Source organism: Sapajus apella, unplaced genomic scaffold (assembly GCF_009761245.1).
Source record: "Sapajus apella isolate SASKATOON/1434 unplaced genomic scaffold, GSC_monkey_1.0 scaffold13, whole genome shotgun sequence".
Classification (NCBI taxonomy): Eukaryota; Metazoa; Chordata; class Mammalia; order Primates; family Cebidae; genus Sapajus; species Sapajus apella.
Genome location: NW_022436953.1, coordinates 16,993,233 through 17,009,054, shown reverse-complemented (window position 1 = coordinate 17,009,054; position 15,822 = coordinate 16,993,233). Strand labels below are relative to the sequence as shown.

The 15,822-nt window shown below is 42.1% G+C and overlaps 1 protein-coding gene across 5 annotated transcripts in view; it reads right to left on the bottom strand.

The window, feature by feature from the left end:
* The window catches only part of CASP7 (caspase 7), a 42,188-nt gene extending 26,366 nt beyond the window's left edge, over window positions 1–15,822 (bottom strand). Inside the window, exons 1-3 of one of the 5 annotated variants that reach the window (XM_032281680.1) lie at window positions 14,532–14,738; window positions 13,789–13,939; window positions 5,587–5,702 (exon numbers count right to left, since the gene is read on the bottom strand). In XM_032281680.1, the coding sequence (XP_032137571.1) occupies window positions 5,587–5,702 (116 nt within the window). In that variant the 5' untranslated portion in view covers window positions 13,789–13,939; window positions 14,532–14,738. Of the gene's footprint in view, window positions 1–5,586; window positions 5,703–13,788; window positions 13,940–14,531; window positions 14,743–14,964; window positions 15,266–15,585 lie in introns of those variants that run through there. The other 4 variants (XM_032281679.1, XM_032281676.1, XM_032281677.1 and 1 more) reach the window with 4 other exon arrangements.

Here is a 15,822-nt window from a genome sequence, read left to right as displayed (position 1 = left end):
TTAAAATATCCGGTAAACCATGTTATAAACAGGTATCATCCAGGCTATGTTCTTCCATTTATAGGGCACAGAAAGAGTAGATTTAGCATAATTCTTAAGGACCCTAAGATTTTCGGACGGTCATTGAGCACTGGCTTCAACTTAAAGTCACCAGTCTGCCTTACAAGAGAGTCAAGCTGTCCTATAAAGCACTGAGGCCAGGCATTGACTTCTCTTCTTTTGCTAGGACAATCTTAGATGGCATCTTCTTCCTATAGAAGGCTGTTTTATCTACATTGAGAATCTGTTATTTAGTGTAGCCACTTTTAGCAATTATCTTAGCTAGATCTACTTCTGGATAACTTGCTGTAGCTTCTACATCAGCCTTTGCTGCTTCATCCTGAACTTTTATTTTATGGTGAAGGCTTCTTTCCTTAAGCCTCATGGACCAACCATTGCTAGCTTCAAACCTTTCTTTTGTGGCTTTCTCACCTCTCTCAGCCTTCAAAGAATCGCAGAGTTAGGGCCTTGCTCCGGCTTGGGCTTTAGTTTAAGAAAACTTTGGGGCTCGTTTGATCTATCCAGACCACTCAAACTTTCTCCAATTTCGCAATAATAAGCACTGTTATTATCCGTGTGTTCACTGGACTAGCACTTTTAATTTCTTTCACAAACTTTTCCTTTGCCTTCACAACTTGGCTGTTTGGCACAAGAGGCCTAGCTTTTGGCCTGTCTTGGCTTTTGACATGTCTTCTTCACTAAGTTGAATCACTTCGAGCTTATGATGTAAAGTGAGAGACACATCACTCTTCCTTTCACCTGACACTTAGAGGCAATTGTAGGGTTATTAATTGGCTGAATTTCAATACTGTCTCAGGGAATGGGGAGGCCCAAAAAGAAGGAGAGAGACAGGAATAGCCAGTGGGTGCTGCAGTCAGAACACACTCAACATTTACCAATTATATGTTTTATAGGGTGTGGTTTGTGGCACTCCAAAGCAATTACAATAGTAACATCAAAGATCACTGATCATGTTTACAGAGATTATCCTGGGGTTTGAACAACAAAAAAAGATCACTGATCACAGACTGCAGTAACAGATATAATACTAATTAAAAAGCTTAAAATGTTGTGAAAATTACGAAAATTGTAGCAGAGACACAAAGTGAGCATATGCTATTGGAAAAATGGAGCCAATAGATTTGCAGGGCTGCCACAAACCTTCCATTTGTTAAAAATGCAATACCTGATCAGGCATGGTGGCTCACACCTGTAATCCCAACACTTCGGAGGCCAAGGCACGTGGATCACAAGGTCAGGAGTTCGAGACCAGCCTGACCAACATGGTGAAACCTCATCACTACTAAAAATACTAAAATTAGCTGGGCATGGTGGCATGTGTCTGTAATTCCGGCTACTTAGGAGGCTGAGGCAGGAGAATCACTGGAACCTGGGAGGCAGAGGTTGCAGTGAGCTGAGATCACGCCACTGCACTCCAGCCTGGGTGACAGAGTGAGACTCTGGCTCAAACAAACAAACAAAAAAAGCAATATCTGGGCCAGGTGTCGTGGCTCATGCCTGTAATCCCAGCACTTTGGGGGGCCAAGGTGGGTGGATCACTTAAGGTCAGAAGTTCAAGACCAGCCTGGCAAACATGGCAAAATCTCATCTCTACTAAAATACATATGAAAATTAGCCAGGCACAGTGGTGCATGCCTGTAGTCTGGCTACTTGAGAAGCTGAGGCAGGAGAATTGCTTGACCCTGGGAGGTGGAGGCTGCAGTGAGCCAAGATCGCACACTGCACTCTAACTGGGGCAACAGAGTGAGACACCATCTCAAAAAAAAAAAAAAGCAGTATCTGCAAAGCATAATTAGGTGAAGCACAATAAAACAAGGTATGCTTATATATACTGAAAAATGTATTGAAAAATATATATATAGAATGAAATGGAAGTGATGGTGGTTCTTGTTTAATGTCTTTGCCTTTTTCATCCCCTTATTATTTCCCAAGATTTTTTATTGTTGAGCTGGAGTATTAGTCTATTCTCAAACTGCTATGAAGATACTACCTGAGACTGGGTAATTTATAAAGAAAAGAGGTAATTTATAAAGAATCAATTTAATTGATTCACAGTTCCACATGGCTGGGGAGGCCTCAGGAAACTTACAATTGTGGTGAAAGGGGAAGTAGGCACGTCTTACATGGCAACAGGAGAGAAAGAGTGTGTGTAGGACTTTATAAGTCAAACACTTAGAAAATCACCAGGTCTTGTGAAAACTGACTCACTATCACGAGAACAGCATGGGGGAACCACTTCTATGATCCAGTCACCTCCCACTAGGTCTCTCCCTCAACATATGAGGATTATGGGGATTATAATTTGAAATGAGATTTCGGTGGGGACACAGAGCCAAACCATATCAGTCCTGTGAGAACAAAACAAATACTGATTCCAGAAGGTAAACATGGGGCTGGGCTTGGCATCCTTTCTTTATTCCTTTCATCCTTTCCATCCATCTGTCTATCCATCCATCCATTCATCCATCTATCCAAAAATAAGAATTTATAATTCAGAAACAAAATGAATGTCACAAGGATACCTAATAACATATTTATTGAACTGAAAAATGGTGTCAGACCTTTACTGACAACAAACAAATATGACTAACTGGTTTGACAGGGACTGGCTTTGTCAACTAGATTATAGAGCAGACAATTTTCATACATGAATGAGCTACATTAGCAGGTTCAAGGGCCTGACAAAAATACATTTAAAAAAGCATATGGTTTGAAAGCATTTTATCAAAAAAAATGGATATTGACAAATGTTTATTAATGCTAGTTTATCTTTTCTGGAATATTTTGAGTTAAACAGACTGCCTCTAACTAAAAGAGGAGCAAATTTAATTTACACTGTTTGAGAAGTTTGGGTACAAGGTTTTTGGTGTACTTCACAGAAACCAAAAAAATTCAGTACCTTTAAGGCTGAATAACAATTCCTTTTGTTAAGTTAGATAATTGCCAATTCTTTACTTCCAACATAATTAGAGAAAGACCTAAGCAAGTTGTCATTTTTGGTCCAGAACTCAGAAGGAATTAAAAAAATTCAAAGAACTAACTGACATGACTATAACAAAACTCCTACCATCTCATGTATTTATTCATGAGTTCTCAGTGCTTATCTCTAAAAATGAAAAATAGGGAAAAAAGGTAATATCAAATTCTTTCTTATTCCAGTAGTATTATTTGTCTATTTCTTTAGAAACTAACTTTTTAAAAGCCTCTTCATTCCATTGTAAGTTGAAACTTCAATGCAATCACAATTTCATAATTATTTTGATGAATGACAATTTAACAATATTAATGATACATTAACATTTATTTTTTAGATCAAAAAGCTGAAACAGTAACTTAGTCTAGGAGAACTTTCTTTTAATACTCATAATATCTAGAACTCTAAAAATTCACATGGATGCACATATGCATACACATATATGTTACATTGGTATATAACGGGGTATGATCAGTAAGACTTTCAAGCAACTAAATCTATTACATCAGAAGAAAATGTGGAGGAAAAGAGAATGAAAAAACCAAGCTTGAAGGGAAGAAAGAAATATAAAAGTTCTAGCTGTTACAGGAGAGCTGTTCATGTAGTTTTTTTAACGAATAAAGGTGGTTATAAAATCACTGTGGATATAGATTCCAATGGATACATTTAAAGAAAAGACTTTGATATGTCAATATTTACAACACACCATTTATTTTCATAATTTCTGAGAAGTATGTTGAAAGGCTTTACTTTACTAAGACTTACAAAATGACTATTAAATGATTCCTGTTTCTCTTTCACTTTTAGACAACTTGCTTAAGTTAAATACTCAAAAAGGGTTGGGAAGAGTGAAATATTACTACATCTTTTGCAACTACCTTGACAAAAATGTGTATGTTACCTTAAAATATATAGAGAGAGCTCACAGCTTTACATTAGTTTGAGGACATATAAGCAAAGGTATTTGAAGACCATTGCTCTAAGGAGCTTTCCCTGGGGAGTGGCTTGGCCTGCACCAATTTCTCATGGTTTTGTGAAGTCTCAGGAGTCAGAACTATATTTTCTGGTCACTTCATTGGATATTCTTGACTCTCTTTGGCAAACAACAGAATCTGAGTCCATAGCATTGGGGTTCTCCCACTCTTCCAAGTCCTATGTGGGATGATATGACCAAAGCAAGATCCACTGTGGGGTGCTGGGAGCCTGGCTGCTCCTCCCACCAGCTCCTCCCCTCCTGAGCACTCCCAAGCCTCAGCCCTTATCCCCGTCGCTATCTCTCCCAGTAGGACTTGGCTTAGGGAATGCAAAGAAGTGCGATGCATCTGACTCATGCTGCCTCTTGTCTCTTAGGAAGCTCTACTCACTGCCCATCCAAGATCAAGGTTAAGGGAGGGTTTGGGGTTCCTCCAAATCCTTCTAGCTCTATTTTCATTTTTCATTAAAAAAAAAAACTTGTTTTTCAAGACAGAGTCTCACTCTGTTGCTCAGGCTGGAGTGCAGTGGTGCAATCATGGCCTACTGCAGCCTCGATCTCCTGGACTTAAGTGATCCTCCTGCCTCAGTTTTTCCAGTGGCTGGACTACTGGCATGTGCCACCATACCCTGCTAATTTTCTTATCCTTTTTTTTGTAGAGATGGGGCTCTCACTATGTTGTCCAGTCTGGTCTCAAACTCCTGGGCTCAAGCAATCCTCCCTCCTTGGCTTCCCACAGTGCTGAGATTACAGGGGTAAGCCACTGCACCAGGCTAGCCCTGCTCTTAAATGGGAAGCACACAGCAGAACCTTTAAGTGAGTGGTGCTGCCATTGTTTAGTTTCTCACCTTAGCTTTACCATTTACTAACTATCAGCAAAAAGGCAAGCTATTAAACTGCATAGCACCTCAGTTTCCCTACCTGGTGATAACAATAAAACCAACTGCGCAATTGTTTCCTTACCTGGTGATAACATAAAACCAACTGTGCAATTATGTAGACTGAATGCAATGATACCAAGCACGCACACAAGAGTTTAATCAATGAAGCTATTATATTATTGAATGCAAAGTTTAGAATTTTAAAAGTGAACTCAAGAAAGGAAAAGGTGGGAATTAATCAACAGGATGCAAGCCCCCTTCCACCAATGGAGTGCCTCAGGAGGCACAGGGTGGGAGTGAGTCATGCTAAAACCTCCTGTCCCTCGGCTCCTGGATTCTGTGTTTTTTGTCAAACCTGGTCCCACTGGCAGCAGCAGCCCAGGCTCTGTTCTGAAGGTTCCTGCAAATCACCTCTAATGAGAAAAGCTCCTTATTCCTGGGAACTGCTACCAGACACTCACCTGCTAAGCAGGAGCCTCCCAATGCCTGGTTTTGCCCATTGCTGGGCTTGGCCCACAGACAAGAGGGTGCACATGAGGACCCTAGTGTTACCGCATACAGCTAGCAAGAACCTGTGCAAACCTCTCATGCTCAGCAAGAACCTCCTTCCCTGAATGTCCTTCTCCCCATGGGTGGGTGGAGATGGCAGAGGCATGGCAGGTTGACGTGGTCCTGAGTGTCTGATTAACCAAACTTACCTGAAGAGGGCTGGTAAAAATGAGGACCGGTCTGGCTTAGCATCCACTGAATCTGAATCTTCACTTGCTGAATCCCCAACTCCCTGCTCTTCAACACAGCCCTGATCGTCTGCCATCTGGAAAGAGAAAAAACAAGCCACAAGGTCAGTGGCATCACTGGCTTTGTGATATTTTTAAATGACACTCATTAGGTGACACGGTTTTCGATTATGCCTAGGGGTGAGCAGTTTTGCATATTTAAGCTTCAGGGTTATTGCCCCATTAATGCATTCAAATAAGTGAATATGCCTACATCCCAGAGACTACACATATGGCCGCAAAGAAAACAAAGTCCTTGCCCTCAGGGAGCTTCTAATCCAACATCCACAATTTTGTTGTATGTTCACTGCATACAAGAAACAGTGGAAGATTTGTCAAGGTTTACAACGAAAAATTTCCCCCTAAATTCCTAGCAGGTCACTGAGTGCTCATACACAGTTCAAAAACAGCGACAACCTGGAGTATTAGGCTCTCTTTCTATGTCAGATGATTTTACATGGCTCTATACAAAATAGATTTCCATCAAATTACATTCCTGCTTGAGAATCTTCAAGAGATCCCCATTAACTACAAGTTCAATCCGTCTCCTTGGATTTTAAGGCATGAACCTCCCTCCCTGAATGTCCCCCTCCCCATGGATGGGTGAAAATGGCAGAGGCATGGCAGGCTGATGTGGTCCAGAGTCCCTGATTAGTCTGGGAGTCAGCATACTATGGCCCAACACTTGTTTCTGTAAGAAGTGTTTGACTGGAAAACAGCCATGTCCATTCATTTATGTATTGCCTATGGCTATTCCTCTCTACAAGTAGAGTTGAGTGATTATGGCCACAAAGCCAAAAATATTTACTACCTGGCCCTTTCCCACCCTCAACCTGCCTTCATTTCCCACATAGCCTTTGTATGGGCTTGTTTATCTGTACTCTGCTGTTTGGCTCCCATAAGACAATGTCAGTTCATCATAGCAGAGGTAGCTGGAACACAGAGGTTTTACTAAAATATTTAATTAAATGGAAGCCTGGATGAAACACACACCCTAAGGGAATAGAATTAGCTAAAGGTGATGCAGCTGGCCCAAGGCAGAGCCAGTATTGGAATCACTTTTTTTTTTCTTTGAGATGGAGTCTCACTCTGTTGTCCAGGGTGGAGTGCAATGGCACAATCTCAGCTCACTGCAGCCTCCGCCTCCCAGGTTCAAGTGATTCTCCTGCCTCAGCCTCCCGAGCAGCTGGGATTACAGGTGTCCACCACCACGTCTGGCTATTTTTTTTGTATTTTTAGTAGAGACGGGGCCTGGCTTTTGGCCAGGAAGAGGTGGGCAGATCATGAGGTCAAGAGAGCAAGACCATTCTGCCCAACATGGTGAAACCCTGTCTCTACTAAAAATACAAAAATTATCTGGGTGTGGTGGCACAAGACTGTTCTCCCAGCTACTTGAGAGGCTGAGGCAGAAGAATCGCTTGAACCCTGAAGGTGGAGGTTGCAGTGAGCTGAAATCGCACCACCACACTCCAGCCTGGCAACAGAGCGAGAGTTTGTCTAAACAAACAAACAAAAAAAGAATGAAGATGGACACATTACAATAATGTCTTTTGTAGTAACTTGGATGGAGCTGGAGGCCATTCTAAGTGAAGTAAGTCAGGAATGGAAAACCAAATATTCTATGTTTTCACTTATAAGTGGAAGCTAAGCTATGAGTATGCAAAGGCATACAGATTGGTATAATAGATATTGGAGACTCAGAAGAGGGGAGGGTGGGAGAAGGATGTGGGATTTAAAAAACTACATATTGGGTGCAATGTACGCTACTTGGGTTACAGCTGCACTAAAATTTTAGACTTTACCACTTCACAATTAATCCATGTAATCAAAATATACTTGTACTCCAAAAGTTATTGATATATATGTGCACCTGTATATCTATCTATATGCATATATATGTACATCCACATACGTGCACACACACACACACTCACACACACATGGAAAAGCAACTTATTACATACAAAGAGATAACCATAAGATCACCTGCAGATTTCTTACCAGAAACCTTGCAGGCTGGGAAAGAGTGGGATCATATAATCAAAGTGCTAAAAGAAAGAAACTGCCAACCACAAATATTATATCCAGAAAAGCTGTCCTTCAGAAATGAAGAAAAGACAAATACTTTTCTGAGACACACAAAAAATGAGGATGTTCATCACTAGATCTGCCTTACAAGAAATGCTAAAAGGAATACTTCAGGTTTAAATGAAAGGACACTCTTTAGCTACATGAAATATGAAGGTATAAAACTCATTGGCAAAGATAAGTGTATAGTCAAATCCAGAATATGCAAATAATTTATAGGTGGTCTTCAACTTACAATGGTTGACTTAAGATCTTTTGTCTTTCCAATGCTGCAAAAGCAAAACATGTCATGTAGAAACATTACTTCAAGTAACCATACACACATTCTGTTTTTACTTGTAGTACAGTATTGATAAATTATATGAGGTATTCAACACCTTGCTATAAAATAAGCTTTGTATTAGATGCTCATGCCCAGCTGTAGGCTAATGTGTTATGAACATGTTTAAGATAGGCTAGGTTAATCTCTGAAATTCAATAGATTAGTTCCATTAAATGTATTTTTGGCTTATATTTTCAACTTACACTGGGTTTATAGGGATGTAACCCCATCATAGGTGGAGGAGCATCTGTATTACTTGTGTATAAATCACTCTGAACTCTACTAAAGTTAAAAGACAAAAGTATTAAAAATAACTATAGCTTCAATAACTATAGCTATAATAGTTGTCAGTGGATATACAATATAAAGAGATGTAAACTGTGACACCAATAACATAAAACATGGAAGGAGAGAGTAAAACTGTAGAGTTTTTGAATGTGAGTGAAGTTGAGTTGTTGCTATGGTCTGAATGTTTATGTCCCCCCTCCCCACCAAATTTATACATTTAAATCTATTCACCAATGTCATAGTATTAGGACATGGGGCATTTGGGGTGTGATTAGGTCACAAGGGTAAAGCCCCCATAAATGAAATTAGTACCTTTATAAAAAGAGAGCTGCCTTGCCCTATCTATCATGTGATAAGATATCATAAATGAACAAGGAAATGAAACTTTGCTATACACTGACACTGTTAGCACTTTGATCTTGAACATGCCAACCCCCAGAACTATGAAAAATATATTTCTGTTGTTTATAAGCTACCCAGTTTAGGGTATTTTGTAATAGCATCCCAAATGGACTAAGTTGTTATCAACTTAGAATAGACTGTTCTAACTATAAGGTGTTTTGTGTAAGCTTCATGGTAATAACAAAGCAAAAACCTATAGTAGATATACAAAATATATACAGAAAAAAAAAGTATATCATTAAAAATGATCAAATCACAAAGGAGGGCAGCAAGAGAGGAAGAGAGAAACAGATAAACTATAAAGCAGTCAGAACACAATTATAAAATGGCAACAGTGAGTCCTTTACCTATCAAAAATTTCTTTAAATGTGAATGGTTTAATTTTCCAATCAAAATACATACAATGACTGAATAGAGTAAAAAAATAAGATCCAACTATATGATATTTACAAGAGACTTGCTTTAGATTTAAGAACACACATAGGCTAAAAGTGAAGGAATAGAAAAAGACGTTCCATATGAATGGCAACCAAAAGAGAGCAGGGGTGGCTATACTTATATCAGACAAAATAGACTATAAGTAAAAAACTGTCGATATAAAGAAGGTCATTATATTATAATTATGGACATCAATTTATCAAAGATATAACAACTGTACATATATATGCACCAACATTAGCACACCTAAATATGTAAAACAAGTATTAATAGAACTGTAGAAAGAAATAGCACTAAATAATAGTAAGGGACTTCAAAACCTTACTTGCAACAATGGATATTTCATCCAAACAGAAAATCAATTAGGAAACAGTGGACATGAACAACACTAGTCCAAATGGACCTAACAGATATATATACGACACTTCATCCAACAGGAGCAAAATACAGATTCTTCTCAAGTGCACACAATATTCTCCAAGATGGATCACATGCTAGGCTACCAAACAAGTCTTAATTAATTTAGGAAGACTAAAGTCATATCATGTATCTTTCTGACCACAATGGTATGAAAACAGAAATCAGTAACAGGGGAGAAATTAGAGAATTCACAAATATGTGGAAATTAAGCAATACACTGGTTTTCTTTGACCCAGAACAACAAAACTAGAAAACACTGATGAAAGAAATCAGACATAAATAAATGGAAAGATATTCCATGTTCATGGATTGGAAGAATTAATATTGTTAAAATGTTCATGCTGCTCAAATTGATCACTGAACAGATTCAATGCAATCCCTATCTAAATTCCAAAGGCATTTTTCGCAGATACATAAAAAACAATTCTAAAATTCATATATAGCCATAAAAGACACCAAATAGCCAAAGCAAACTTGAGCAAGAACAAAGCTAGAGGCATCACATTTCTTCACTTCAAATCATATTATAAAGCTATAGTGATCAAAACAGTATGACACTGGCATACAAACAGACACATGGACCAATAGAACAGAATAGAGAGCCTGGAAATAAACCCACACATTACAGCCAACTAATTTTTGACAAGGGTGCCAAAAATATGCTGTATAGAAAGGACAGTATCTTCAGTAAAGGGTGTTGGGAAAACTGGATATCCATATGCAAAACAATAAAACTAGACTCTTATCTCACACCATACCAAAAAAAAAATCAACTCAAAACGAATTAAAGACTTAAACATAAGACCTGAAAACTTAAAACTCCTGGAAGAAAGCATAGGGAGAAAGCTCCTTGACACTGGTCTTGGCAATGAGTTTTTGCATATGACACTAATCCATAGGCAACAAAGACAAAGATAAACAAGTGAGATTACACCAAAATAAAAAGCTCTGCACGGTGGGAAAACAATCAAAAAAATGAAAAAGCAACCTATGGAATGGGAGAAAATATTTACAAATCATATATCTGAAAAGGGGTTAATATCCAAAATACACAAGGAACTCACACGACAGAAAAGCAAAAAACAAATAATTAAAAAATGGGCAAAGAACCTGAATAGACATTTCTCTAAAGATATACAAATGGGCAACAAGTATATGAAAAGGTGCATCAGGGAAATGCAAAGCAAAACCACAATAAGATATCATCTCACAACTGTTAGGATAGCTATTTTACATGTATATATATGTGTGTGTGTGTGTGTGTGTGTGTGTGTGTGTGTATACACATACACATAACGCATATGTGTGTGTGTGTGTGTGTGTGTGTGTGTGTGTGTGTGTGTGTGTGTAAAGGTAAGTGTTAACAAGGATGTAAAGACAAGGGAACTCTTGTATACTGCTGGAGGAATATAAATTGGTACAGCTATAATGGAAAACAGTCTAGAGGTTCCTCAAAAATTAAAACTAGAAATCCCATATGATCCAGTAATCTCACTTCTGGCTATATATCCAGGGAAACTGAAATCAGGATCTCAAAAAGATACCTGCATTCCCACATTCACTGTAGCATTACGGAAACAATCTAAATGTCCATCAATGAATGAACAGATAAAGAATATGTGGTATACACATACAATGGAATACTATTCTGCCATAAAAAAGAAGGAAATCATGCCATCTGAGACAAGGTGGATGAACCTGGAGAGCATTATGCTAATTGAGATAAGCCAGACACAGAAAGATAATTACTGTATGATCTCACATTTATGTGGAATCTCACAGAGTCAAACTCTTAGGAGTGGAGAATGGAATGGTGGTTGCCAGAGGTCGGGTGGGGGCAGGGAGGAGGAAATGGGGAAGTAATAGTCAAAGTGCACAAACTTTCAGTTGTGCAAGATGAATAAATTCTAGAGATCTACTATACAGCATAGTACCTATAGCTAACAACACTGTATGGTATACTTACAGTTTGCTAACAGGGTAGATATAGTGAATGTTCCTACCACACAAAAAAATAACAGTATTAAAGGGTGTGGGAGGGAACTTTAGGAGGTGGTGGCTTTGTTGATGACGGTGATGATTTCATGGGTATATCTCTTCTTACCCCCAAACTTGGTATGTTTACATGCATTAAAGATGCCTAGCTTTTTATATTTCAACTATCCCTTAATAAAGTGATTTTGAAAAAGGGGAAGACCCTGAGCAAAATGATTCCTAAGAAAGCCAAGCCTTTGTTTTGATATTATTGGAACTGCTGAGACTTTTGGAGACTTTTCTTCATTCATTCATTCAATTGATATTTACTAGAAGTTAGAAATTAGGGATATATTTGTCAGAAAATTGACCTGGTCCTGCCACGTTGAGAAACAGACATGAAAGAAAGAATGGCGTCTAGGTTGAACTGCAACTGTGGTGTGTGCCTTGTGGGTGAACAATCTGTAGCTGCACCAGGGAAACTCAAGAGCCTCAGAGAAATTAGGGAAAGTGCTCAGGGGTAAAAACATCTGACTTGAGAGCTGAAAAGCGGGAAGCAGAGAGGGCAGGCAGGAGCAATTCAGGCAGAGAGAACTGTGAACTCATGAAACATCTTAAATGTTCCATCAAAGGATGGGTATAGCTTAAACTCCTCATTCTTCTCAGACACTAGGCAAGGGCTTTGGACTTAGCTACTGAGATGTAAAATTCAGGCGATTTCTGTGGCTCAATAATGGGACACTTTCCAGAACTTTTCCTCCAAACACGAGGACATTAGGTCTTCTGTCTGAAACCTACAGCCTCCTTCTGGGTTGATGCTGAACACCGTCTACAGTGACAGACGGCGACTCTTCTAACGATCCAAGTCAGGAGTGGTGGGACTTGACTCAAATCCCTAAAGCTAAACAGTCAGTTACTTTCTTATTCCTATGAGACTGGGATTGATTTTTAGAACCTCCAAAGGGCAATCATAGCCCAGGGTGGCAACCAAGTGGGGGTGTCTGATCTCAGACACATCCTTTCAGTCAAACCAAGACCTGGTTTTGACCCCTAATGTCCTCCTTTATCATCACAGTGCACCAAGAAAATCCAGACCTATCTCAGTTCTGCCAAGCTGCCCGGGGAGGACACACATGGCATTATTTTCTCATATCTATCCCCTTCTTACAGTCCAGGCTGCAAAGAGCAGTCATTTGAGGGAGACTGCTTATCCCACTGTTAAATATGTCTGACTTCTCTTTAAATGAATTAATACATGAGACACTCAAAGCACTGACAATGCTAGGCACATAAGTAGTCTCGGTTGGTCACTGTAATTCTTATTCTTACTATTAGCCACAAGGACTGTCACTGTTTGCAGTCTGAAACCTTATCTTTTTTTTTTTTTTTTGATCATAGAAACTGTCAGGTACATGGCAGGCACCAAATCCATATTTCTTTATAAACCTAACTTAAATGTATTTTCAAATCCTTCAGCCCCTTAAATAAACTTCTGTCCAAACAACAGAACCAAGGAGACCTAGGAGGGTGGTTGAGAACACAGAGATCTGGGGCTGAATCAGTTGTTCCACATATTAGCCATGGGACCTCAGACAAAGTGCTTAAGTCGCTAAGCCTCAGTTTCCTTGTCTGTAAAATGGGAAAACAATGGTACCTATGTCACAGGTGGTTGGGAGGATGAATGAAACATTGCACGTAAAACGCTAGGTACGGGGTGGCACATTCAAAATAGTCAAAAAATATTCCCATTATCACCATTGTCCACTAGACTAATACACAACTATCAGCCTTCACTGATGTTTAAAAACCACATCTATATTTTAAATAGATTTTGTGGGGAGTGGAAAAAATTCCTGCAGTGATTATTTCTAAATATGTTGAACAGGGGCCCAAATGTTGGGGAACTGGTACATAGCTCGGCAGGAAATCACTGCCCAGCCACTGTCTAAACTTTCTACTTTCATAAGGGGGAGAATGGACTGCAGCTGCTTTTCCTGAAAAGTGACAACATGCAATTTATGCCTCGCTTCTTGCCCAATAAAGAGAATCTTCCTAAAGGGCACACAGTGAAGACCTGAAAATCTCCCCCTCTTTCCTCTAGCAGCTGGGAAGGGGAAAGGGAGGCTCTGCTGGACACTCAAGTGCTCCGCTGTCACCCGAGGCTCACGGTACTGCTAGGCCAGGGCCTTTACCTTGGTATTCCAGAAACTTTAGTTTCTTCAGAGAGGTTAAGTAACCTCCCCAAAGCCACAGAGTTTCCAGGTGGTAGAAGGTGGACTGTGAATCTAGGCAATGGCGGTGCCAAGGGTGAAGGTCAGGCGAGACCGAGAAGGAGGAAATAGCCTGTAAGTTGAGACAACACGAGAGCCACGTCAGCTAGCCCAGGAGCCGAGGAGTTCAAGAGTAAAGGGCAATGACATACCCACAATCACCTACAAGTAATTTTTTTTTTTTTTTTTTTGAGATGGAGTTTCGCTCTTGTTACCCAGGCTGGAGTGCAATGGCGCGATCTCGGCTCACCGCAACCTCCGCCTCCTGGGTTCAGGCAATTCTCCTGCCTCAGCCTCCTGAGTAGCTGGGATTACAGGCACGCGCCACCATGCCCAGCTAATTTTTTGTAATTTTAGTAGAGACGGGGTTTCACCATGTTGACCAGGATGGTCTCGATCTCTTGACCTCGTGATCCACCCACCTCGGCCTCCCAAAGTGCTGGGATTACAGGCTTGAGCCACCGCGCCCGGCCACCTACAAGTAATTTTAATGCTCCATAAACTTCAAAGCTGTCGCCTGGAGCCTAACAGTCCACACGTCTAAATGTCCCCGGCCTTATTTCCACTTCCTCAAGGTCCCTCTAGGAGCCCTGCTGCAAGGATGCTCAGCTCCAGCGTACTCAGCCTCCACAGAGTCACTGCCGCGCACCGCGCACCATAATCACCTCCGTCCATCCCCGCAACAGGCAGCGAGGATCACCCCGGTACCCATTTAGCAGACAGAGGATCAAGGTCCCACCGCCAGCAGTCAGGGCGGGAACCGGAACCCAGATGAAAGAGCCCGCGCTGTTGGCCGCAGCGCCAGATCAGGAACCCTCCTCTCCCACATCTCGAAAGTGCGAGGTGTCCCCCAGCCTGCTCGTTAGGAGGGAAGGGAGGACAAGCTGAGCAAGGCAAGCGGTGATGAGGCCGGAAAGGGCCCTCTTCCCAAAGTGTGTTTCCGCGCAGGCCGTCGGGGCACTCTGTTCCACTCAAGCAGGCTCCCCTAGACCACTCCAAGGACGGACGGGGAGGAGGAAGCCGGCAGGAAGGAGGGAGCCAGAGCGCGCACGGCCAGCGGGCGGGAGAGGCGCAAGCTGAGGCGGGGTCTGCAGTTACCTTCCTCAGGGCGGACGGGCGGCTGGGGCAGGCACAGTCTGTCGCTCCGCAGCTAGGGTCTGGGGCCTCTTTAGCTAAAGCGAAAGTAAAGCTCCGGCACCTCGAAGGAAGGAGCCGCCCAGGGTAGGGCCGGGTGGGGCTCGCGCCGCCCCAGGTTCGGCACAGTGAGCTCGGCAGGGGTGGCAGGGCCCAAAGGGACTCGCGCCGCCGCGCGCATAGTGTCTGGAGGGCGCCCTTTGCAGAGCTGGCCGCGCGCTCTGCAAAGTTGACCCCTCGCTCTACAAAGTTGAGCCTGCGCGCGGGACAGCGCCCACAGCAAAGTTTTCAGTTTCCGGGAACAGCCCAGCCGCCGCGGGCCCTTCCGGGAAAACGCAAATCTGCCAAACTGGCCGCGCTCCAAGTGGCTTAAACAGCGCAGACTTCGCGGCGGCGCTCAGTGATCAGGGGCGCTCTAGTGGTCACCTCCACTTCCCCGCCCCCCGTGTAGACCTCGACCTGGGCCTCCGCACCAACCCGGGGACCCATTTCCCACAGCCAGAGGCTCTTCCTAGCGAGCCCCGGATCCTAGCCGGAACTGCTTGCGTCCCCCGGGGGACTCCCCGCCTGCCTCGGCATGCGTACCCTCCAAGGCTGATCCGCCTCGGGCCCGCTGTGGCATCGGCTGTGGACTTCTGGCCTCCTAGACGTTGTTTTGCCGGGCCGCCCTCCTGCGCGGGTGGGCGGAGGACGCTAGCTCAGCTTTAAACGAAGTATCCACCTGGCAGCCCAGCTGGCTGGTGGAGACGCTGCGCCTGGATCTTTCGGGAAATGTTTGTTGCGCGCCCCCATGTGACGGGACTGGGTATGCGGCCGGGAGCC